The 26900-nt window shown below is 35.3% G+C and overlaps 1 protein-coding gene across 2 annotated transcripts in view; it reads left to right on the top strand.

Moving 5' to 3' along the window:
* Positions 1-637: 637 nt before the first annotated feature.
* USP33 (ubiquitin specific peptidase 33) overlaps positions 638-26900 on the top strand; it is a 33789-nt gene continuing 7526 nt past the window's right edge. Inside the window, exons 1-19 of one of the 2 annotated variants that reach the window (XM_010018180.1) lie at positions 638-739; positions 1792-1845; positions 3809-3871; positions 6232-6384; positions 8032-8131; positions 10735-10804; positions 12547-12660; positions 13399-13477; positions 15578-15998; positions 16410-16550; positions 17660-17772; positions 18403-18575; positions 18687-18781; positions 19353-19386; positions 20199-20244; positions 21001-21181; positions 22391-22517; positions 24506-24675; positions 25907-25988. In XM_010018180.1, the coding sequence (XP_010016482.1) occupies positions 659-739; positions 1792-1845; positions 3809-3871; positions 6232-6384; positions 8032-8131; positions 10735-10804; positions 12547-12660; positions 13399-13477; positions 15578-15998; positions 16410-16550; positions 17660-17772; positions 18403-18575; positions 18687-18781; positions 19353-19386; positions 20199-20244; positions 21001-21181; positions 22391-22517; positions 24506-24675; positions 25907-25988 (2297 nt within the window). In that variant the 5' untranslated portion in view covers positions 638-658. The remainder of the gene's footprint in view (positions 740-1791; positions 1846-3808; positions 3872-6231; positions 6385-8031; positions 8132-10734; positions 10805-12546; positions 12661-13398; positions 13478-15577; positions 15999-16409; positions 16551-17659; positions 17773-18402; positions 18576-18686; positions 18782-19352; positions 19387-20198; positions 20245-21000; positions 21182-22390; positions 22518-24505; positions 24676-25906; positions 25989-26900) is intronic. The other variant, XM_010018181.1, reaches the window with a different exon arrangement.

Consider the following 26900-nt stretch of genomic DNA (forward strand, 5'->3'; position numbering starts at 1 on the left):
ATATGAGGGCAACATTACAGAGTTCTTTATTTTGTTTCTGTAAAACATCATGGCCTTCTGTGCAACTATCAAAATGATAATGACAAAACAACTGTATTTAGCATTCTTTTTCTGATAAGTTTCTGTGTTTGCCTCAGAGACCTCGTATGGACAGAGAGAACTCAAACAAAAGAAAAGCTCATCAAGTGTTCAGTACTACATGTGAGTTGCAAGTTTCGGTTTGCTTTTGATATATCATATGCCTGAGTCTAGAATGAGTCTTTGTAAATAAATAAAACCAAGATAAAGTTTCCTTCTCCTTTGACAAACAAGGCATGTGCTCCTGTATTTTAGCCTTCACAGCTTAAGCACCCTTCAGCAGTGTTGTGTCGCATCCCAGGAAGTAATCCAAAACAGCTCTGCTCCACTCAGGAGTTTTAGAAGTCAGCTGTGTTTAATTTGAACCATTGGATTCACTTACTGTTAATGAAGTTATTTATACTAACTTACTTTAAAAAGGCACATTCTTTCAAAAGTTATGTGTATGTTGCATATTAGATAACTAATATTGCTGCCTCCTGCAAGGAATTGGGGTTTACCTGTTATTGCTTCTGTTGACAAGTGATTCTCTGCTTTTGAAAATCCCGGCTACAGGATTGTAGAAAATACAGCTTCTAAAATGTCATCGCCCAGCAGCAATTGCCCACACTTGGAATCAGTTGGTGAAATAACAAAAGAGGAGTTGATACAGAAATCTCATGTGAGTTGTAGCAGCTTACTTTCTTTCTGTCACAGTTAACTCTGGTCACTTATTTTAGCTACATGTCTTGTCATGTATTACTACTTATAAAATGCATGGATTAAATCTTCTGTACTGGAATAGTGAGGTTTACATTAAGTGCAGGAAGAATTATGGACTTGATAAAACTGAAAAACTATTTTTCAGTATTTAACATTTAAAGATTATCTTTCACAGCAGTGTTTTCCAATGCAAGTAATGTTTGAATGAAATTATTAGTTTAAAGAGTTAGCATAACAGCAAGAGGAGCTTTATTTTCAGCCACTGACATTGTAGCAGTTATTTGGAATGTTAGTGTAATATAGTATAACTGACTTGACTCCAAGTAGAAACTCTAACAGAGAAATTTATACTTAAGTTTTTGTTGGAAAACAGTTCACTTTTTGAAGGAGGAGCCACAGTTTGAGAAACTGCCCCTTCCTGAACTCTTGGTTTCCAGCTAGCATTAATAAATGGAACAATTAAAGATCTTGTAACCTATTTTAGTAGCTGGGAGGTATCTGTCCGTGGTGTTAAATTTCTTTATCTGAAAAGTGTAACAGTGAATTTGCTGCTGAGGGGTATAGCATTTCTCTAATGTTGCATCTTTTTTGTAAACCTTTGCAGGTAATGTTGACTTTCTGCAAACAGGAGTAGGCAGTTATTGAAGTTCTGTCACTCATTTCTGTTTCCAATAAATTTATGGGGAAGACCAGTTTTTTTGTTTGTTTGTTTGTTTGTTTGTTTTTTTAATAATACAGCTGTATGCTATATGTTTATGCTTTATTTAGAAGAACAATTTTTGGTTTAAAATGAAAACTCAGATCCAGGTTGTTAGTAGAAGAATATTCTGATCTTAAGATTATTTGAAGCAACCCAAAAATTGTGTTGGCTGTCAACACATCATTTGTTTTGTCTTTAGATTATTGAGTTGGTACTGAGCTTCCAGTGTTTTTCTTGTTTTGTCTAGAAGTTGTGGCTTACTAGTGAAAGTAAATGAAATAATACTTTGCTTGTGTGTGTAACTTTAATAGGGCACTTGTCAGGACTGTAAAGTCAGGGGACCCAACCTTTGGGCATGCTTAGAGGTAAGTTGTTCTTTTCTATAGTAGGATCATTTTCTAGTCATCTGTAGATAAAGTTGAGATTATTTTTTAAGAAAACAGCTATAATGAAGTTCTTTAGTTTCTTTATTATTTAAAAGCAAAACCTGTTGTGCAGTTTTTTTATTTTTAAAATTATTTACCCTCTATCAGGTACCGATTTCTTGTAGTTTAAGAGTATCGAGTAAGGTTTAAGGTTTCTTTCTGAGTTATGATATTTTTTGGCTCTTAAATATTTACTCTTTTTCCCACGTATGTAGATCTGAAAAATAATATATTATTCCTGATTTTTCTTTTCTTAAGTCTCTCTTAGCCTTTGTAGTAATATTATCTAGCAGTAAGTGTTGACTTTTTACAGCATAAAAATACATTGACTTTTGTATTCTTAAGCAAAACGAAGAAAGCCCACCTTTTTTTAAAACTTGTAGAAGTTTATATAATCATTCTTCAAACTTTGTGTGATTTTTTACAGTCTTTACAATGGTTATAGTTATTTAGTTCTTACTTTAATAAGCTTTTGTCTTATGCTTCTTGCTGTCTACAAAATGTGTAATTTTCAGTGTATTAAAAAAAAAAAAACAGCTCTGAAAATGTTGTTTCTGATTGATCTAGGATACCAACAGGAAAATATGTAACTAATTTAGTTTTGTAGATGTCTTGTGATTTCTTCAGACATACAGCTGTTTCCAGAGACTGAAATTCTCATATGCTTGACTTAATATATTGGCAACTATTGTCTAAGTCCTGTCATGAAGATATGTAGGCTGAGATGCCAACCTTTAGGTGTATGTATGAGGATTTTTAAAAATCTACTTCATTAGTTTCCTTTTAGTGGATTAGGGTAACAGTTAAGAGATGAGATTATATTGCTCCTTCTGTCAATAAGACATAGAAATGAAGAGGGTAAGAACCAGTGTTTAATGTGCATTTCTTAATGTCTTGAAGTTTTTAATGACATACAAAACCTCTTTTGGGAGTAGGAAGAGGTGTTCAGGGATGCATCAACCTGACAGGTGGGGAAACACTGTGAAGCTTAAAATATGTTTTTTATTTCTCACCTAGAGCTCTTAAACTGTTACTGAAATACTCAGTTTCATACCAACATTTCCATAGGAGAGTTTTGTAATTGCAGTAGGACACTTAGTGTCATGCTGTGATGTATCTCCTCTTGGATGAATTGGCATCTTGTCTTCACCTTTTTCAGTAGAAAAACATGGTGAGATCCCAGCATGTTAATTATCTGTAACTTAACAAATATCTGTGATTATTTAATATAGAAAATTGACTGTGTTCAGCTGCTATTTGATTGTATAAATTAACATGCTTAGTTATACAGATAACATGCTGTACCCTCCTGATTGTCTTGACTCATGCAAATGAGAAATTAATGAGAATTGCTTGAAGATTGGCAGCTGCAAGATTCCACACTCAACTCAGCCAAATATGTTTTGCAATTAGCACAGTTAAAATCAACAATTATTTGCATAATTAATTGTGAAGTAATACTCTGATAAATAGGCACTGCAGATAGGGACATTCACGCATATTTGTATGAACGTGTCTGAGGCTGTTGCAATTCAGTATTTTAGACACTGGATAACTTCGTATTTTCTGTAACCATCTTTATCAAATCATAAATTGTAACAAATACATGTTGACTTTAATATGAATAAATATATTAAAATGGCCAAAAAATTATATTCCAAACCCATTAAACATCTAACATTGCTCACCAGTGAGAGGAGTTGGGTTAAATCTTGCAGCATTCTTAGTTGCTTTAGGTGATACTTATTTTAACACTTAGTATGCATGTCTCTTGGTTTGTATAGCACTCTGCAAGTTTGAAATATGAATGAATTTTAAAGGGTCTGGCAGTATATTCCTGTTCTGTAAGCCTGTTTGGCACCACTTTTTAATTCTGTGTTTTTATTCATATCTTGCTCAACAGAATAGATGTACATACGTTGGCTGTGGTGAATCCTACGTTGATCACAGTACTACCCATTCCCAGGTATGTGCATTTGTTAGTAATACGGTTACTAGAAGCAGTGAACTAGAGAACTTTTTTACTTGTTTTGGTGAAGTCAATAACCTGTGTTAATGCAACTGGAAGCTTCATTTGTTATGAATGTTGTTAATCTATAGAAGCAGGTCTTATTACTTTAGGAGTGTGTGAGTTTATAGTCTTCTTTGCAGCTGCATAATTACTTACGTAATTCTGACATTGTAGTCTGTAAAAAAAACATGGTGAAAATTAAAAAAAGAACAACAATTAGTGATGATTTTCAAGATGCACAAACGATTGAGTACTTCCACTCATATGAAGTACTTCACCATTCAGTCTAACTTTTTACAATTGTGGCTGCCTGATGGAAGTTGGATTAATGGAGATGAGAGCTGAACAGGTGTAATGAAGTATAAATTACCAGAAACAGGTGCTTTGTTGCTGCGTTATGCTCCCTGTTCCAGTGGCTACAGCTGAAGAAACTGTAGACTGAGCCAAGCATGTCCTTTCCTGCTGTTCCCTGATTTTTGGATCCAGCTTGGTAGGAGCAGTGGAGTGTGTGCACTATGTTCCCCAGCATGCCAAGTTCTGGGAAGGCTGGACAGCTTGAGTGCGTCTCTTTGGGTCTTAAACTCACTGTCTGTTCTGTGCACACACATGTACAAGTGAAACATTTGCTCAAATGAAGCAAATGAGATGTATCCATTCTCTCTTAACACATACACTGAGGACAGAGGGATGGCAGTTTTATTAACATGTCATTTCACAGTTGCTGATTTTCCAATGAAATTCTTACCTCCAATTTACAGTTTGTTGGTCAGAAAATGCATCTAAGGTTCCACACTGAACAAATAGTATATACCAGGGTTTTACCAGAAATGTGTTTTATGTCTGCATTGTACCACCACTCCTGATTTTTTCCCCAGGCAGGGCCTTGAGAAGAGTACATTTTTATACAAATTGATAGTGCATTAATATAAATCTATCTGAATAATATTTATTTAGACAACTGTTTAAGCCGAATCACAGTTCTAAACCTTTTACAATACATACGTATATGAGCTACTTGTAGTGCAATTGTAGAACTGGAACTGATGGTCCTTGATTTTCTTGCCTACAATTTTATACCTCTTGGCTTTCTACAGTATTTTATTCCTGTTTTACATGCTGGTTTAGAATGTTACTTACCAGGTAAGAAAGGGAATGGGTAGTTTTCTATCTGTTGATGACATCCTTGTCTTGATTTTCCTGTTACTTAATTTTAATTTCTGGATAGTGAGCCCTCTTCTGGATTGCCTTCCCCCCCAATAAACATCTCAAACGCACTGCGAGAAACAAGATTGACATGAATCAGTTCATTGTGCCCACTTCAATAAAATTAATAAGCTGTTGCTCTGAAGACTTGTAATTATTTATGCAGCTGAACCTGCAGAATCAATCATATTCTTGATATTCATATCAAGCATTATCAAAATTGTCTGAGATATTGACGTAATCTGATGGTTTTTAGTAAGGAGAGGGCTACTTAATGAAATTGTAGCCTACAGTTTATATTAAAAATACAGTTCTTGTACAAGGCCTTGGAAAATGAGGGGAGGAGGAACTCTGGCATCCTGCGGCAGTTGTAATATTTTCTTAATTTCTAGTAAATCCCTCATTGCCTATAAATCTGGCTGATGCTGATATACAAGGAAGAAATACAGGAAGGATTGGTGGAAGTATTTGGAGGATGATAGCAGCTGTGTATACAGCCTTACAATAAGCAAAGAGGTTAAAAAAGGAAAGATGAACCTTAGAACAATAAAAATATTCTCCCATCTGTCAAATTTCTATATTGCTTCACAGTATGAAGCTGTCAACAAAGAACTAATTGAGTCTGGAATGTATGTTTTTATATGACCACCTTGTACTGCAACTGAACTAAGAATCTTATCTTACTGTTCTGATTGATTTTTAAATAGCTTGGATTTCCTACAGCAAACCTGTAGAAACAGACACTGCCCTTATTATAGAGGAGGCAGCTGCCATTGTCACCAATAGGAGACATTCCTGGAAAACTGGTTTGTTGTGAATTGTAACACTTCTGTCAACAGGCTTTCTTCTTATTTTTGTAATTACACAGGGGCATGTCAGATATGACAATGACTCTAGATTCTGACTGTGGCTTGTTGCTGATTAGTGACTTGTACTAAAAATGAGTGTTGGAGAGTTTTTGCTACAATTTCAGTAATTGCTGATTTTTAATATTCTAACATATTTGTTTCATTGTTGAAAGATGTAGAATCTTAATGTTTCTGTTCTAGCTTGCATGTAGCAGTATTATCCTAAATTTCTGAATCATGGTTTTGATTTTTGTTCTGTTTTAGGAGACAAAACACTGTCTGACTGTCAACCTTACTACACTCCGTGTTTGGTGTTATGCCTGTAGTAAGGAAGTATTCCTGGATAGAAAATTAGGATCTCATTCTCCACTACAAAATGCAAGACTCTCTCACCAAGCACAAGAAAATAGTGTGCAGGTATTTTTAACCTAGTGAAACAAAAGCAGCTGTAGCTTTGCATTAAGCATTGTGTCTTCTCCCAAATGAGACACTGGTCATTTTCCTCCTTTCTTGTGGCTGAACTTCTATTAATTTATATTTTCATAAAATTTCTTTGGAAAGACAGTGCCCAGCTTCTGTGTTCTGTCCCTGTGTACCGCATGCTTCCCAAGAGTGCTTTTTTAATCTTATTGTCTCGTAGTTTGTAATCTACATTAAACTGTAAGGTACAGAAAAAGCACAGGGTTAAATTTAAGGTCGCAAGATTGGGACAGTTCACGTGTTCTTCCTTATTCTGTCACCTCTTGAAAATGTTATTTACAAAACTCATTAGAGTAATCGCTGGCTAACTTTCAAGGAGCAGCAGAATGCCTTCGTATGTGTTTATGGATACTTGCCTAAGATACAAATTCATTCATACAACCAGAGTATTTTTAGTGAAATATATGCTAATTGTTAATCTGATTCAGCTAGTCATATAAGACATTTAAAGGGATTCCTGTGACTTAGTTTCTGAGGATTAAACATGTCTATTCTTCAGTTTTGAGAAATGACTGAAAAGGTCTTGATTTTTGTGTATGTATATGTGTGGGGGAAAGTTTTTTCTGGTGGAGTGTTATACACACAAACACTCCTGTATAGTTAAGAATTTAACTACTATACAAGAATTTACTAAGAAGGCAAAAGTAGTCTGTATATATTCTATATGTGTGTGTAATTTTGGTGTAGAATGACAAATATATTGTGTTAGATTCATGTGGAAAAATATGTATCAAACTAGAAATCAGAAAAATGCTATTAAACTTATTATTTCAAACTAGAAATCAGGAGAATGTGGCACTAGAACAGTGCCAAGAAGAAAAATACGTCCAGTATCAGGGGTGTTCAAATTAGTCAAGTAAAACACAGGCTTAAGGTTGTAGTGGTTTAGACGATTATGGCATCAAAGACAAGACCATATAAAAAGTGCTTAGCTATTCCTAACTACCCATTTATTAACAATCAAGATAGTAACTGATGAGTAAGATAATGAATAAAGGATTAAGTAGTATTGCAGACAAGTTAAAGTAAAAAAATTTAGCAAAGCAGACATGAAAAAAAATAGAACTTATAAAGTCTGTAAACCCTTTTATTTAGAATTTTTATTGATGCACTCACAAAGAGCTTGTCATGCAGTAGATGTCTGCCTGCCTAATATTTTGTTCTTCTATTAGTATACTTTGCTTCCAATGGTCTCATTTGTCTTCCTTAAATGTAGTGAGCCATCTGGTGGCATCAAAAACATATACACTTAACTTTTATGTGATGACTACTGTATTAGCTTTTCAGTGCTGGCTTACTGTCTGTTATCGAAGAAAAGAAATACTGTAATTTGCTTTGTTTTGACTCTTCAGCTGTTGGCATAAAATCATGCAGTGTTGTCACTGCTAATCTGAAAACAAAAATGTGGGGTTTTCCTTAGTAAACTTTCTCAGGGTAGCTGAGAAATCCTATTATTCATGTGCAGTGAGATTTCAAAATGTGTTCACGTAAGATTTGTTCGTGAAGTTATACAGAAGCTTAATTAAGAGGAAAATTTATAAATGCAAGTAAATACACTTTTTTTTTTCTTTTTGTCCTTATAAGGATTTTAAAATACCTAGTAATCCCACACTGAAGATTCCACTAGCAGCTGTATTTGATGACCTGGATATAGAAGTGGAAGAAGATGAGTTAAAGACTAGAGGTAATGAAAGCAAAATCCAGTGCTTTATTGACCTTTATCGTGTTTATATTTCTCCAAGTCTGTTCTCCAGCTATATATTAGTTCTCTTCTAAGTGGAACAATCTTCTCTTCTAAGTGGAAGCAATCTTTACTTACCTTCAGAGCAGAGGCTGTGGTGATAAATGCAGTGCAACCGTGCAGGCAGCAACAAAACAAAAATGCATGTTGGAGTAATTTTCAGTGCAGCTGGTGTTCTAGCCACTCTGGTGAAAGCAGTTTTTTATTTTATAAAACATATAAAATATTTTCTCTTGTCCTAAAAGATTCCTGATTTGAATGCTTTCCTGCGTTTTACCAACCGTTTTCTGAGCCTGTGGTATCCCAGTAAAGGTTTACTGGGTTGTTTGTTTTTTTTTTTTTTTGTTTGTTTGTTTGGGGTTTTGTGGGGGTTTTTTGTTTGGTGTTTTTTTGCGGTGTGGGGGTTTTTTTTGTTTTTGGGGTTTTTTTTGGGGGGGGGTGTGTTTTGGTGTTGTTTTTGGGTTTTTTTTCCCTTTCCCTTTCAGTAATGGATTTTATGCACTGCCAAACTTTCTGGTATAAATTGTTATCCCACCCTAATATTAAACTGTTGTAAAGATGAAAATGAGAGTGGATGAAACCCCGAACAGCGAAGCCTTTATTTCTTAATTCATAAGAGAACATAATTATTTCTTACAAATCTCAAATTTGTACTGATCATTTTAAAAAGGATATGTGCAATTGTTTAACCTATTGAACTGTTTTTATCTGAGCCCACAAATGTTCTCATTTTTACTGTTATGATTTTCTTCCCTATCGCGCTATGGGGGAATGAGTGAATGGCTGTGTGGTGCTTAATAGCTGGCTGTGGTTAAACCACAGCAATGGATCTCATTTCTCCTTTGCTTACCTACTACCAGCTTTATCTCTCCTAAACCTGCTGGCACTGGCCACTAAAAAAACTACTTTGCCCCTTCTGTTGTCTGGCACAGTCTTTCTCAATATGTCACCACCCCACTAATTTACCATCTGCTCTTAGATCATTAAACCATGTGTTTTATTCCCAGTTAGTTTCTCCTACCAATTTGTGTATTTGTGTATCTTCTTGTCCTATTAATATTTTTGGGAATGTAATATACAGGTAGAAATGCATTGAAGTTCCCAGTAATATTGGTGTGACTGTGTTAATACATTCCTCAAATTGAAGGAAAAACTTCTTTAGCTCTGTTTTAACTTTGTTCTTAAAAATGTTTTTGAAATGCTTTTTATGAAGCAAACATTAGAATATCTTTGCAAAAAAAGAAGTCTATTCAAAAGCTTTACTTGCAACACAGCAGGCTGGAGAACTGCAGTGAGAGTATCTTCCTGATATATCGTCTGCTGTTAAGTAAAATAAAAAATCCTGTAACTGTTCTTACTTTTCAGTTCCAGTAAGAATGACCATCCTTTTTGCAGCAGAAATCAGAAGGGACAGAATGCAAGTTCAGATGTGGGAAGCAGGACTATATTTCCATTCAGGCAGATAGAAGAATCTTCTAAAACGTCATTTTTAACTTTTGAGTATTAGAAAATTCAGCTGAAGTTACCAAACTGTTTTATAGATGTAAAAGGTTTTTCTTACTACATTTTATTTTTCTGCCATGTACTAAAATGATTGGGGTGTGTCCTATACTTCAAGGATTACATAGAGCCAAAGGTATTGACTGCTGATTATGTTGTTTTCCAGTCTTGTTGATTCTTTGCTTATAAATGTCATCATTTTCTCATACAAAAGCAATGTTATTTTAAAACAAACAGATTATTTAAACACTTCAGTAGCTGCGAATAGCAAGTATTTCAGTGTAATTTTTTTAAACTGAGATCATATAATAATTATGACTGGTTTAAATAGCCTCTCCTCAAATATTTAGAGAGTGTTTTCTGTGCCCCCATAATCACTGCAAGAATATATATGAATCGTATCTTTTACATGTGTGGAAAAACTACATGAGTGTATCAGTAAAGAAAGTAAAAAGTCTGGGCTTGAAAATAAATTCTGTGGGGAAAGCTACACTGAGCAGTTTGTGTTTCAAAGTAAGGGTATGTAATTGGTATAGAAAAAGACTGTAGGTCATTTTGATTCTGGAATAATCACATGCTGAGTGGGTTTTGAATGTTTAGTGTAATCTGACTACTAGCATGACCTGGAGACAGAAGAATTAAATCTTTTTTGAGAACCTTTTGGTAAATATGGCTGTGAATGAAGCATAGCAAAAATTTTATTGAACAGATAAAAACAGATAAAAAGTTCAAGTAAAACATAAATATTGATAAACATTTTAAATTGCAATCTGTGGCTGTCATAAAACATCAAAAGTTAGTGAGATGAAATACAATTTACTTGTCTGAAGTGTTTTAGTCAGCCAAAATCAGAACACATAATTAGTACTTCTATGTAGATTAGTATTCCTTTAGGAGTCCTATGTTTCTTTTAGTTACAGCTCTGCATTATAATTGGCATCAGAAGTGTTACACAAGTATTTTAATTAGTACGTATTTTCTAGGAAGTATTTTTTTTAACATGTATTGGATTAACAGACTTGCTGAATGTTCATTCTGTTTTTCAGGTCTAACAGGATTAAAAAATATTGGAAACACTTGTTATATGAATGCAGCTTTACAAGCTCTTTCCAACTGGTAAGGAAAATGATTGTAGACGTATTTTATATTTGCTTACTCATGCATTTGCTAAGGATGGACTTAATGATTTTGAAGGGCTGCACTACTATGGAAGAATACATGTATTTGTTAAATCTCAGTCATATCCTACAAACAATTGTGTTACTGATAGGAAACAAAAAAAAGTATTATGGCGTATGGGTTGCTCGGCTTTTTCCCTGTCTCATTACAGTTCTTCACTGTCCTAAATAAAAAATATATGCAGTTCTAGAAATAAGAAGAAAATCTGATAAAAGCTATTAAATTTGTGGATTGTGTTTTCTTTTCTGTTAGAGAAGAAATCAAAGCAAATGCATAAACATAACCCCTAATTAAAACCAGAGAGAAATGTTAAGATCAAAAGGTCCAAATTCAGCCCTTACAAACAATACATCTGGGGCACTCTATGCTAAATCATCTCAGGAATTGCTAGAATACAAAATCTTGTCATCCCATGAGGATACCAGACAAGTTCATAAAGGAGAAATCTACAAAAGCTGAAGATATAAACCCACTAGAAATGGTTAGGCAGGGACAGTACTTGGGTATATGTCATAAATGCTTTGTGCATCTGCTTTGGCTGAAATCCATGACAGGATCCAGGGCTAAGTAGACCTCACTGAGATCCTTTGCTGAGGGAGAGGAGAACTAAAGAAAATTTCTTTAGAAGGTAAAAAAGTAGACAAAGCATCTAATAATGAGGAAATTATTTAGTTGAGAAATGCCAAATTTTGTAATTATGCTGGGATATCTCTTTTCTTGGACAAAAAAAAGTCCAATCTATTTGAGGGACTGTGATTTCAAAAGGGGATTGAAGGGAATGGAGAGAGTATGTGAGTTGGCAAAACTGTATGAAGTAAACAGATAAATCATTTAAGTATAAATTACCTACCTACAAACATAGAATCATCATAGAATCATAGAACAGTTTGGGTTGGAAGGGTCTTTAAAGCTCATCTAGTTCCAACCCCCCTGCCATGGGCATGGACACCTTCCACTAGACCAGGTTGCTCAAAGCCCTGTCCAACCTGGCCTTGAACACTGCCAGGGATGGGGCAGCCACAGCTTCTCTGGGCACCCTGTGCCAGTGTCTCACCCACCCTCACAGGGAAGAACTTTTTCCAAACACCTAATCTAAATCTACCCTCTTTCAATTTTAAACCATTCCCCTTTGTCCTATCCCTACATGTCCCTTTAAGAAAATGTCCCTCTCCAACTTTATTTTTGATCCGCTTTAGGTAAGGGAAGGCTGCTTTGATGTCTCCCTGGAGCTTTCTTTTCTCCAGGCTGACAACCCCAGCTCTCGCTGCCTGTGTTCATGTGAGAGGTCCTCCAGCCCACTTTGTGGCCATCCTCTGGACTCATTCTAACAAGTCCACATCCTTGTTATGTTGTGGGCCTCAGAGCTGGACGCGGTACTCCACGTGGGGGTCTCATGAGGGCAGCGTAGACAGGGAAAATCACCTTGCATTTGAATCCCACAGTCTGGTGCTTTAACAAATGTCAGGAAGTGTTTGAGGAGCAGTGTTGCTGTACTGCTGAAGTTGTTCTACTAGGAAATGTATGGTTGCAGCATTTAAGGATGTAGGAAATGGAATTGTTCAATTACATAGTAGTATTACACTTTTTTTTTTCCTCAGTAATCTTGTGTGAAGTGCAGATTTCATCTTGTATTTTAACAACCTGAAAAAAACCCACTCTATTTTCTTCTTTTTAATCAGTCCACCTTTGACACACTTTTTTCTTGACTGTGGAGGCTTAGCCCGAACAGATAAGAAACCAGCAATTTGTAAAAGTTACCTCAAGCTGATGACAGAACTATGGCACAAAAGCAGGTATTGTATCATTTTGGGGATTAAATGATTCTAAATAAACTCCAAAGTCAGGACAGATTAATGCATCCTTCCCAGGTTTCTAACTTTTATTTTGTGTGTATCACGGAATTACTCTTATAAATTACGGAAGGAAAGACTAAGTTGCAGATTAAAACACTCCTTATAACCTGTTCGTTTCCATAGCTACCAAAGATAGGACAAATCATTGATGTAAATTCTAGTACGGAAGTTCTAACAACAAGTAGATGATAAATACTATACAAAGTAGTATTACGCTTTCAAAAATGTTTACATGTACCAGAAATACATCTAAAATGTTCAACTGCTTTATTTCTCTGTGTCCTTCATTCTGTCTCAATGTCTTATCAATTTCTTATATTTCTTTATATGGAATTTCTGTTCTCTCTGTCTAAGAAAATACTTCAAAATATAAGTACAGAGGTAAAAAAACAGTAATTGTGCATAGTGCCAAGAGTATGCCTGATTTGTCATCTAATTCTCTGGCAAGAAATGTGGCCTAAAAGGCTTGATAGTCTCTATTTCTGTTATATGACAGATTTATTTTTTTTTTAAAAAAAGTATAGTTAATAACTCAGTACCAATATTTTATTTGTTTAAGATTAATACTGGTGTTATACATGTTGCAGGCAAAATTGTGATCCCAGTAAAGATAGAAAGTTCCATTTAAATGCTTGCTTTTTTATATATACTTACATATTTAAAACTTTATTTCTTTAGACCTGGTTCTGTTGTTCCTACTGGTTTATTTCAAGGAATTAAAACTGTTAATCCAACGTTTCGAGGCTACTCTCAACAGGTAAAACTTTCTGGTGTCTTTCAAATCTGCCCAAGCTGTAAAATTCTCTCTTACTTTGAAATCTGATATTTAAGATACCACACTTCCTGTATTTGTTAAAAGCAATCGCAACATAAACTTTACTTTATATGCTTCAAATGTAGATCATCTGAAATGGAAACATCAACAGTTAAATCAGGTTTTCTGTTCATTTATATCAAATTCTTTAAAGGCCTTCAGCTTCCGGGAATAACTCATGTCCCAGAAAACAAAATAAAGGTGTTTAAAAATAAAAAAAGGATATGATAGATTTTTAATATTAATCTACCAGTTATGTTTTTTTTTAAATCTAAGTACACAGTATCCAGTTTTCATTTAGTATCTTTTAAAAACCAAATGCACCGCTCTGTGTTTTGTAAGCAGTATTGTAGGAACTTGGGTCGGCAACTTTCTAAGTAGGCATGGACTATTACATAGTAAAGGCATTCTTCAATTGATCCTTCAGTACCTTGCTGCATTCATACGTTTTGCAGTACTTTGTTTAAAGCTTTTTGGCTAGAGGAAGAATTTAAACCCTGTAATTAGAAATGCTTATGAAGATCTTCCAGGAATCTGCTGTTATTCAAAGGAATTCTGCTAGCATGCTTAATATTTGAGGGGTGGAGGATTAGAACACATGTTTTAATGTTCAAATACTGCATGTAGCTGTAAAGTAAATGTTTAAATAGTAATCTCAGTGGGATTTAGTTTACTTATGGGCTTCTGAAGAGCCACATGAATTTCTGGAAAAGTAGAAAATCAATCCTGATAACTAAAAAGAAGCTGTATGGAAACTTGGTTCTTGCAGCTTTGAACACTGAGAACGTGTTTTTCCATGCAGAGCAACACTTAATGAGAACCCTTTTAGGTTCTGCCTGGATCAGACTTCAGTTGTATGTTTAGTATGTTTCATGGCAACAATTAAAACAAAGCAAGTCTTTCATGACCAACACTCTCCTATTGCCCAGCCTCACAAATTGGGCACCCAGTTGGGTAGCCAAATCCAATCTTCAGGCAGAAAAAGGAATTCTTTTGCTCAGTGAAGAATGTTTATCAGTTAAGCTGTGTCTCAAAGGTTGAGTCTCTTTTTTTGAATAAAAGTATTACTAGCAAATAGGCATATTAGGTTTGACGTTTTTTTCCATTACCCAGAATCCAAAATTCAAATCTAATTGTTCTAGTTTTTAAGAAAAAAAATGTTTTCTAGTCTGCAGTTGTGAGCTTAGTAAGTAATTGGTGTGATGGATGGTAATGTCGAGCAGCAGAAATTATTATCATCAACAACCAAAATCCAGAAAGGAAAATAGAAGAAAATAGAACCAGTAATAGTTGCTAAGGAGAGGGTATTGTTTTCTCCCACGCTTGTTTTATTAGATATTCTCTATTTCCAGGAACCAAACTGCTATGTGGATTGTTGAATTTGGTGCCTCTTAAGATACTTCAAAACACAGATTAGACTTGTAGTAAATCTTGACAGTTCTTTGTGGAAACACTTGATAGTTGGGGAATCTTGTCCAGGCTTGAGAAGAAGAATTAAAATCTTGTTGACAGTGTGATGCAATTGGAAAGACAGGATAAGTACCTCATAATACTTTTTAATAAAGTACTACCATGCCCAGTGAAAACAAGGCTCTGGTTGCTTTGCTGAAGATGTGGCATAAGGTTTTAAAAAACCGTCCTTAAAACATTCCATTACCAGCAGAGCTGGGGTCTGGCCACACTGTAGTCGTTGCTTGAGTTACATTTATCATTCCTGTAAGCTATGGCAGTATTTTTATTTTATTTTTTTTTAAGTTGTTGAAATAAGCTTTTTGGGAATAGAAGTGTTTTGGAGGAAACTCATATAATAAGATTACATGCAAGAAATGGACGCAGGAAACAAATACATTATCTGGAAACAAATACATGATCTGGAAATGAAATTTCTTTTGAACTTCAGACCTTAGGCAGAGGCATTTAACTTACTCTTCTTTAACAGCTAGCTATAGCTTTTGTTTTAGTTACCTGTATCTTTTCCTGATATGACTTTAATATCTTCCAAACATAATGGAATAATATCATAAAACCTGTTTAAAATCCTAGGATGCACAAGAATTTTTGCGTTGTCTAATGGATTTGCTTCATGAAGAACTTAAAGAACCAGTTGTAGAACTGGAAGATGCCCAGCCGACAAGTGTTGAAGACAGTATGGAAGAAGACAAGAGCCAGTCAGACGTAGGCTTTCAGCCGTGTGAATCCTGTGGTACCTGTGATAAGACAGAAAATGACACTATTTTCAAACCTGTCTTAGAGGATCCTGCAGAGACAACCATGTTAATTCAGGATGATGATAACAACTCAGTCACATCCAAAGATTGGCAGAAAGAAAAAATAACAAACAACAAGCTTAAACGAGCAAATTCTATAGAAGACTTAGAAAAAGACACAAATACTGCTTCAGAGACCACTGAATTCTTAAATAATCAAGGAACTGTCAAAGTACAGATACACAGCAGATTCTCAGGTAATACATTGCTAATGTGCAATTGAAATACTCAAATTCTTAGCCGGAATATCTGTGTGAGTGGAAAAGAGCTGTAGAATAGCGTAGGGAGGTACAGGTCAAATAGGGTAGGTAGGTTTACTTCAGGCAATACACCTTTCTAATTTACTTTTCAGTTTAGGTGTTCTGAATTAAATTTGAATTTCTTGAAAAACTAAAGATTTGTACTGGGTAAGGTTTCAGGTAACCCAGAAGAGAGTGGGGGTTTGGGATTTTGGTCTTTACTTAAAACATACGTGAATTGAAATGGTGCTACATTCCTAAATGTCTCATGACCTGACAGGTTAAATTAATTGCATGACCATTGTGTCTGTTCATTGTGCAGTAAATTTTTTGGTAGAATTTATGAAATAATGCATATATTAATTGCAGAGTACATCAATGATGTCCACGTGAATGATATATCTGCAGCCCAAACCCCATCATCAAATGAAGGGATGAACACCCGCTTATCAAACAGTCCACCAAAATCATTCTCATCATGCTCTTCGCTGGCACCAGTCCACAAAAAAGGTATAGGCTCTTTATTTTCTCCCTCCTGTAACTGGATTGGTCTGTATTACAGTTTTCATTTTGCTGTTTCTTGTGTCTTGCATATCAATGCAGTATTTTTCTCCAGGATTTTTTAGATCCCCAATCCCTACTGGGGAGAGGGAGCATTATGTAAACTGGACATATAATAGAACTCCCTTTACTTCCACAAAATTCTGATTCTTTCAAAGCATGCATCAATAGGATCTACTTCTACTTTGTGAAGATGGAATAGTACTTTGAGACAGCTTTCTCAACTGCACTAGTTTGGAAAGAGGGGAAATGCATGAGAAGTTAGTTAGAAAGATAACTCAATTTTCTGTCGCTATTTCCGTGGCTTACTGCTTGTTACTGGCTGTCACCATTTTGACAGACTTTGTCTTTGACTCCTACAAGACTTTTCAGCCTTCTCTTGGGTAGTATTCAGACTCCAAAAGAGGTTTTGTGGTCTTTATTTTAGCATACCATGCTAGTAATTTATAGAGCCTACGAGAATGCTCTGGTGTGTTTACCTAATTAGTAGTGGATTTGGGTGGGGAGGGAGAGCACATGTTATGCTTGGAGGTTTACTTTTTTTAAAAAAATTTTATTTTTTAATAAACACTTGCTAGGCTGGACTCTAGTAATAAGTTTAGTCTACTGTAACCCTGTCACTGCCACCAGTGTTGTGATACAATAACCTTGTGTATGTGCTCTTCAGCGCAACATGGTTAAAACTTGTGGAAAGATGTGATCAAATTAAATGTCAGAACTTGCCTTTTAGAGTTTGTACCTTGGGGGATTCCTGCCAAGATGAATCTCACAGCAGGAGGCTGTAGATTTCAAGACTGGCAGTTTGAGTTTTACTTAAACTGAGGCAACATTTTCTTGTCTTTTTCCACCATAAACTGCTTGAGGAACCTACATGAATTGCCTGGTACTAGCAGTAATCTGGTTGTATAATTTCTAAGAAATATTTAGTAAATAGAAAATAGGGCTTGGTTCAGAATTTAATCCTAGATATGTGTGATCTCTCTTTATATTATGTAAAGTTGAAGGAAATCAGAACCCACTTGATTTACTTTTGGCATTTACTATTTGTCATTCTATAGTTGCAACTGTATCATCACCAAAAAGGAAGAAGCGCAAGAAGTACAGGAGTGTTATCTCTGATATATTTGATGGGACTATAATAAGTTCAGTACAGTGCCTGACTTGCGATCGGGTGAGTTAAGAAGGGGAAGTTCTAGCTTTTAACATGCTTTTTTTTCCTCAATACAGATACTTACAGCTTTATGAATACATTGAGTCTCTGGTAACTTTATTCTTTTGTGACAGATTTCCTCAGAAGGTTCAGTTGTTTCATACTTGTTTACTCAAATAGTAATAGCAGCTACAAAAAAGCAAATGTGATCACTAAAATCCAGGATGGGAGCAAGAAAATGCATAGCTGGGTCTGTTTTGCAGTGGGTCCAGTTACATCAGGTCAAGATAACGTCAAAGTAAAATACTGTCAAAACAATGGGCTGAAGCTTTCTGAAACTAGCTTGTATAACAGAAGCCTGAGGCAAAAATCATAGTGTTTTGTGTGACTACTGGGAAGACAAATAATTAAGAATGACTTGAAGAGTTTCAGTGATAACAGTATGCAAGTTCACTCTACAATGTTAATTATTCTTCCTCTTTTTTTTAGAAATGAATTCTTACATCTCCTTATTTATAATTAATTTGCTACCTAGTGGAATTTTCAACTACACAGTGACTTAATAGTTACTGATGAACTTTACAATAGTCAGTTTAATTCAGTTTCTCTTCAATCTTAACTCTGTTTTGTTTCATTTGTTTTCTTCTTTAGCTGTCTGTAACCCTGGAAACCTTTCAGGATCTGTCCTTGCCTATTCCAGGTAAGGAAGATCTTGCTAAACTCCATTCTGCAAGTCATCAGACATCTCTAGTCAAGACAGGGTCATGTGGAGAAGCGTATGCCCCCCAGGGATGGATAGCTTTCTTTATGGAATATTTCAAAAGGTAAGTAATATTTACCTTGTTCTATTTTTTAATCTATTTTGAAATTCCAGTTTCTGCTCTTCTGGCAGAACATTTGTTGTTTTTCTTTCTTTTCTATCAATGATGTTTCAGGTTTGTTGTCTCATGTGTTCCTAGCTGGTTTTGGGGTCCAGTTGTAACCTTACAAGATTGTCTTGCTGCCTTTTTCGCCAGAGATGAGCTCAAGGGTAAGAGGTCAATTACATGAACATGTTTCTTCTGATATTTTTTCCTCTAATCATAATAAGATGATTAACATCTTCTTCGCTTCACGCAATTAAGCAAAGGCCACCTGTTAGAGTGTAATACAGTCATTCCTTGCTCTTATGGGATCATTCATTTTTAAAAAGGTAAGCTGCTCATTCATCTGAATATTTGAGGCAAGAAATGCCTGTGAAAGCTCCTTTAGACATGTCAAGTAAATCTGAATTTAGTTTAATGAAATGATACCAACTGAAGGGTCATAAAAGTTTCAAACCCCGTTATATTAATACTTAATTTGGACCTAGCGAATTACTTCCCTTTTAAATTACATATCCTCATCTCTTTATGTTATGCTGTACTGCTTCATAATCACAAGCATAAAACCTAAGAACCTTTTTATTTACTTGCTATGTCAACACTCTTATGGCTTAAATACTCAGTGCAACCCAAAGATAAATTCCTGTGAAATTTTCATATATCAAGTGTATGTACTTGGAGGATAACTATTTGGATTTAGAGAATAATGGTTGTTTGTCTTCTCCCTGATATTTGCAGGTGATAACATGTACAGCTGTGGAAGATGTAAAAAGTAAGCTGTCTTTTACCTTTGTTTTACCTTGTCTTTGAGTGCTTCAATGCTTCTGTTAGTCAAGAGGCTTTTATTTCTGCTGGCTATGTCATAGTGCTTTAATCTTTTCATACTAGCTTGTGTTCTGACTGTCAGAAATTTACTATTACAAAGGTGCAGGAGTCAGGAAGCACTGACTCAGCGTACCAGATTGCGATCAAATTGTGCTTTGTTCTTTCTCATGTTCCTTACAATTTTAGACCTTTCTGAATTGTTTTTGATTGAAAATAAATGCTTTTAGCCCTCTATATTACTAGCAGCTTTCCACTGATAATGCAGTAGGTCCTTCAGTGTGTTATAAATAAATATACCGTGGCCTTAAATACTAAAGAACAAAGAAACAGAAGTGGTGTGTAGACAGCTCAAAGCTCTTTATGGAAAAGGAGTATTACTCCTTGCTATATAACTGGTGATCTGCTCTAGATCTCTTCTTAAAAATAAACTTGGCTTTTTTCTATTTTGCTGAATAATCAGCTTAACAAAGCTTAAAGTTCTTTCATTCATGCTAAGAGAAACTGTTAGCTAGATGGAACTTGATTATCTGTACTTGCTGCTTTGAATTTTTCAGCAGTGCAGATTGTCTTGTCTTCTAAAGCATCATTGTTTGCGTCATTTTGACTACTCCATGTCTAGTCTACATGCCAGAGATATTTTTGGTTTATTAATGTGTATTGTTCAGTTTAGATTTCTGCTGATGTAGCACAATAAAAATACCCCTTTCAGAACTAAGTATTGGTTCTTTTGTTGTTTGTTTGTTTTTCTCCTTTGCTTAGATTAAGAAATGGAGTGAAATTCTGCAAAGTGCAAAAATTTCCTGAGGTACTGTTACTACATGCACTTTAAAGCACTTTTTCTGCATGATTAGGAATGTGGTAAGATTAATGAGTTGCATGAAGTAAATTGTGTTTATAATGTTACATAATGAAACTCTCTTCATATAGGCATTTGTTTTTAAAATGTGAGCAATGTCTGATGATTCACACTGTAAGAAAGTGAACTTTATACATGGAAAGAAAAACCCCATTCTTCTAACTTCTTTACTATGTTATAACTGTCAGCCTGCAGAACTTATTTGTACTGTAGATCACAGACTTAAATACCACAGCCACACTGGAAATATTTTCTATAAGTAATGCTTGTAACTTCACGTTTAAAAAGTAATCCAATCTTAAGCTTCAAAACATGAGCTGATGGCTGCAACAATCAGGAAGAATTAATGTCCCTCGTGACAAGATTGTGCAATAGGTGCATTGAAGAAGAGAAAAGGTATGTTGCTCATTGCTGAATCAGCATTAGTAACTTCAGGGCTGGGGTATTTTTATACTGTCAGTAGGATAAGTCTTAGACAATCACAAATTAATTTCTAACTCCTTGAGCTGCAATTGATTTAAAAAAATAAATAAAATCTGTGTAACTTGTGGTAACAACTGAGGCTTGTGGTAGTTGCCTCATGCCATAGAGGAAAGTTGTCCTTTTGAGATGATAAAAGGAAAACATGGCATGCACAGCGCAGTTATTAAATGTCAAATGGTACCATGTAAAGTTCTTGAGTGAATCCGTTGATCCTTCTTTCAGATACTGTGCATTCATCTCAAAAGATTTAGACATGAACTTATGTTTTCCACTAAAATTGGGACCCACGTGTCCTTTCCCTTGGAAGGCCTTGATCTTCAGCCTTTCCTTGCAAAGGACAGTCCAGCTCAAATTGTGACTTATGATCTTCTGTCTGTCATCTGCCATCATGGAACTGCCAGCAGTAAGTATGAAGCTGATTGTTTTGTCTTTGTAGTTGATACTCGCATCAGGCCTTCTGTTTAAGGATACTCATATACTGAAAAGTAAATACATGAGCATTGGTAATTATACTGTGAAGGATACGTGCTGTGATTTTTACCTTGAACCATAAGATCTTTGAAATTGTATGGGATACTGAAATAAAATTGTAGGTGGAAAAAAGTTAACAGATCCTGGAATACAAAGTTAAAAAAATTATATGTACTATTGAAAGTGAACAGTATAAATGTACAAATAATGTTACATGCCAGCAGATGACCAGTTGATCGGCTGTTCTGTACAGCTGCTGTTTGCCTGTCTAGAGTTTTGATGCTTTGTATGACTTATTTTTTTAGAAAGAGTTCACCACAAAGATGCCAGTAATTTTTTTGAAAGTTGTTCTTTTGGATGATTGCTGCCAATTAACCTCAAAGAGGCAGTAACTGCTATCTGTGGCTAGCGATGAGTAGCTGCTGTTATATGTCAAGTTTGTTTCTGCCTACGTGCTTTCGGATTTGGAAAATGGGACAAAGAAGTTTGAAGTCAGAAACCTCATAGATTTTTTATAGAGGTTACCCAGCCCCTCATACTTTCCAACCTTGAGTTGTCTGTTGTTCAGATGAAGTTTTTCCCATTTTTTCTGGATGCTTTTTCACCTTCTGTTCAGTGCTTGCTGGATGATGCTTCTCATAATCACTTTAGTAGACATCTGATTATTTACTTGTTGGCAGTTGAATATGTATTTTAAAAATAGTAATAATGTAAACTGTATTATGAACAGTCTTCAGAACACAGTTAAGTATGGTCTTGATATTATGTAGCCATTATGCATCTATGCTAATTTCCATTATAAAGCATACAAAAATTTGAAAAGAGTTCATTGTGGAAACTGATCAGGGTAAATTGTTCGTTCAGTCTTACTCTGATTCGAGTTTCATGGTTCAGGAGTGCATTAAACATCAAGCTGCTGGAAGTGTTCAAGAATACATTGAAAGCGGTGTTCAATTTGCCACCAGCTAATAGAAATTTGGGGGGGGAAGCTGATCCTGAGTTTGAGAGAAGTTACTGTCGAGGTTATGTCTGCTAATGATTTAATGTTTCTCCCATTTAATACTTGCATTTTTTGGACTTCCTTTTCATGTGCTGCAGAGTAAAATGGGCACTTTAATAAATCTTGCTTCTTATACTCTAGGTGGACATTATATAGCTTATTGTCGCAACAATTTAAATAATCTGTGGTATGAATTTGATGACCAGAGTGTCACAGAAGTATCAGAATCCACAGTGCAAAATGCAGAAGCCTATGTTCTCTTCTACAGGTAAGAAATTGAAAGTACAATCATACTTATGTAAGTCAGGTATGTAAATAACTTTAAAGCAGTTGGGCACCTTTCAGAAATTAGCCGCCATAGAAGAGTTGTGATGGAAGAGTCTGACCAACCAGAACAACCTATGCTGGAAAAAGACTTAATCTTTCAGTTATGTCCTTAACAACTTGCTCTGTCACTGCTAAAATGTTTATGTAACTTTAAAATAAGAATTAAATCTGCGCAAATAAAGTGTAGTAAGATGACTAGAAAGAGAACTTTAAACAACTGTTAGAATTAGCCACTAATTACCTCCTTTTAATCAGAGGAAAGGAATGCTGCACAATGGGAGGTCTTGCACACAGACTCTTAACTGTTAGAGCTATAAAGGGAAGTGTGGAAAGTCTTTAGCAGATGGGATGTAGAACAACAGCCGTTTTGCTGTGTTGTAATTTAATTTCAGGGGATTTAGAGGCTGGACTTTCCTGAAAGTTGAAATGAAAGGGAAGAAGTCAAGTTATATCATCTTCAGTGTAAGGAATTTTTGTACTTGAAATAATAAAAGCAACTTAACTCATTTTTCAAATTCTAAATATCTTGTACTAAGATCAAATTTCCACTAAAAGTTTACTGCGAAACAGATTGTGTCAGAGTTGCACAAGAAATGAGATGTGTTCTGGTTTAACTTTCATTAGGAACACTTGTACCTGCCACTGTCTGAGCTAAGCCTGTGAGTCTGGGTCAGTAGGTCTTTTGAAAGGAATATGGAAGTCATGCTGTATTGACAAGAAAGAACACTGTACCCGATTGCGGGCAAACGTTTAAATAATGAACAGTATTCATGAAATTTTATTTTTTTTTTTTAAAGGAATATGCTCACAAAACACTACCACACACACAAAATAGATGTTCTTTCAGCATGTGTTTAGAAAGCTTATTGGAGATATGTATAACTTTTTAAATTAACAGCTGGAAAGTGAGCTTACCTACTTGAATTTCATTTTTTAGACTTTTAAGGGTTTTGTTAAAGAATTATAATCTAAATTTAAATGGGTAATGTATTTTAATTGGGTTTATAGGATTTTTTTTTTCCTACTCTTTTAGTCTTGTTTTGCTATACTATAAATTGTCCTGTTGCTGTGGCCATTAGGTCTACCTGAAGCTTTTCTGTCAGCTGTTTGAGGCAACTTTGACATCGTAAGTTAACTGAGGTGGTCCAGCTCTTGTGTGACGCTGAGTCAAGTCTTGGGTCAGGGTTTTGGAGGTTGGAATGAATGGTTCAAACTTGCTTTTGGAGAAGAGAGATTCTATTCAATCTAAAAACAGGAGAGCAGAAATATTTCCAGGTGGACAGCAGCAACAGCCTCAATGAGAAAAATAGGGGGATACAGGAAAAGTAGTGGAATTACCCAGTCTAGTTACTGTTCAATCTGACTTCTAAAGGTAAGTAAGGAACATCTGCCAAAGGACCAGCTTGTAGAGTTTTATCTCAAAAGATGCAGAGGAAACAGGCAGGTGGGCAGAGCCTTATCTCCTTCTGCTGTGGTAGTAATCACCTCTGCAGGGTAGCCAGCTGTCTCTGTTGCAGTCAAACTATTTGCTTTCTGAGGCTGGTAGGTTGAATGAGAACTGCCAGGGGTCTTTGTTGTTGAACTAAGCAGGCAAAAGTTTTCTTGTAAGCGTGGTAACACCCATGCCATGGTTTGTTAGAACTAAGGACACGAACAGGTTTAACAGAGCAAGTGGTCTTTGCTGCCCTTTGCATTCTGTACTAACTGCTCTGACTCTTTGTGACACATGGTTCCCTAATGTGACAATCCAGGTTCCTACAACACATTTAGACAGTGGCTCAGGCTGTACATAAAAGGTGCAAGTTATTTCACGTGCTAAGTCAACTGCTTCATGCTACTAGAACTTGGAAGTACAGTTTTCACAAGATAAATTATTTGCATTGTACACAAGAATATGTATTTGTTTAATCATTTCTATTTTGGTAATAGAAAAAGCAGTGAAGAAGCACAGAGAGAGAGACGGAGGATATCAGGTCTACTCAATATGATGGAACCAAGTCTTCTGCAGTTCTATGTTTCCAGACAGTGGTTAAATAAATTCAAGACTTTTGCAGAGCCAGGACCAATTTCAAATAATGACTTTCTCTGTGTGCACGGAGGTGAGACTGTAGAGTCATTTGACTTGTAGCTGTGCAAAGATGTGCACTTGTTTTAATTAAAGGAATTTTAATGTAGGAAGTTCATATTATAACTTCTGTAACTTCTTAGGTAAATTGTAACTCCTAAGTCAGTTATTTCTCTCATTTTTAGTAGCTGACTGGTTAAAAATGAAACCATGTGAAGATCTCCTATTTTTTTTTTCCTCTTTTCCCTGCATTTGATTATGTTTATAAGCTTTCTTTTCTTAAAGAGGAACAGTTTGATTTATCTGCTTGCTTCCTAAACATGTGTATTCAATTTTTTAAAATCATGTCACTTTATCATCATCCTTAATACTTTGGTCTGCCCATCTAAATCTTACTTGCAGCTACACAACTGAAGCAAGAAGAAGGTTTAAAAGCTGCAGAACAAGAAATTGGTCTGATGTAGAGTAGCCAGTGCATAGCAGTGTGAAAATAGAGTAGTAATACTGTATATTCTGTGTAGGAGCATAAAATTTTAACTTCATGCTAAATGTTAATAAAAATGAGAGAACTGCATTAAGCAGAACATTGGGGAACTATCCATATTTGAGTGCTAGCATTCCAAGAAATCATTACTATGTGGTGTTCTTACACATATTTTCTAATAAAAAATACAGCTGTATTAGATTAAGAGTTAGGGGCGTTGCCCCTGTTGCTGAAACAAACTTTTGACATAAGAATAGTGTGCCCAGTAACAATGTGCAGAAGCTCAACGCATCTGATTCTGCAAGCCCCTCTGCCTCCCTCAAAATTTCCCTCCTTTCAAGCATTAGTGTTGTTTGAAGTAGTTCAAAAAGGTCTACAGCAAAGAAGTGAATTCTGACTAGGCCATTTGCTAATGAGTTTTCAGGCACAAACAAGATATTTAATCCCTCTTTAATATTTTAATTGTATAGCTTAAGAAGCATTTTGCAATCGGTATCTAAAAAGGCTTCTAGCCCTTTAATCTTTCATATAGTTTGCTTCTACTTTTTATAAACTTCTCAGCCTAATGAAAGACTAGAGTGGTTTCTTTAAATACAGTAATAGATTATACTGTGGTAAAACTTGCTTCACGTGATTTCTCTGAATTCATTGAAAGGGTTGTATTTTTAATTCCTCTAACATACTCTCCTCCCCCCATGTCCTGAATAAAATCTGCAAGTCTTTTTTCTTTTTCCTTCTTTTTTTTTTTTTTTTTTTGTTTCGTTTGTTGTTTTTTCTGCAGGTGTTCCTCCACACAAAGCTAACTTCATAGAGGACCTAGTTGTAATGCTACCTCAAAATATATGGGATAATCTGTACAGCAGGTAAGTTTTATACTGTAACTGGAAGAAATCCAGTGGTACAATCCGAGTGGAAGTATGTGCCAAGCAGCAACATCAGACTTCAGAATTAGTATACTCTAGGCACAGAACTAAGTGAAGGGATTGCAAGCAGCCAATTTGTGGAATTTGCTTGTGCAAAATTATGCTAAAAGTCTACATAAAGTAGTGTGTTACTGCGATAATACTTGAGCATTAAACCAATAAACATGTATGGTATGTACTGAATGACACAAAGTAGGTCAGCAAAAGTACACTTTGAAGAGGTATTTTGAAAGACTTCTCTGTATCAGCTTCCTGTTCTCTTGTTAGCTGGAGACAGCTTTTCTTTTATGTTGGCTTTGAATCCATAGCCTCAGCTGCCAGTACTGCTGGCAAAATAACTTATATTAAGTGTTCCTTATAACTACTCCATGCTTTTTAATGTAGGTCAGGCTTAAGTGCTTGCTTATAAAAGAGGGATTCTTATCTGTCTCCTTTTAAAGTAACAAAAAGCTGTAGAAGACCTTTGCTGATGATCTTAAGGATTCTATTGCACTTGCTTTAAGTATTTTCAGCTGTTAATTTCCTGCCACCTAAGCAATATAGCTGAAGGGTTGGGGTTTTTTCATTTTCAAGTTTAAATGGACACAAGTGAAAAATAGAACAATGCTATTTCCAGCCTGTTTCTACTTTTGTAGATGTACTCAATTCTGACTGACAAAGGCAGTATTTGTTTTCTGTATGCAGAAAGATTTGTTAAATCTGAAGGAAAATGGTTTTAAACTTCTAATTGATTTTCCTTCTTTCTAAACTTTTTTGACAAGATGTCAAACTTCAATCATTTGATAGGAAGGTGAAGTCCCAGAGGTGATAGGGTCCTACTAGGTAGAAAAGAGGTATGAATTGTTGCTAAAT

Source organism: Nestor notabilis, unplaced genomic scaffold (genome assembly GCF_000696875.1).
Source record: "Nestor notabilis isolate BGI_N333 unplaced genomic scaffold, ASM69687v1 scaffold13367, whole genome shotgun sequence".
Taxonomy (NCBI): Eukaryota; Metazoa; Chordata; class Aves; order Psittaciformes; family Psittacidae; genus Nestor; species Nestor notabilis.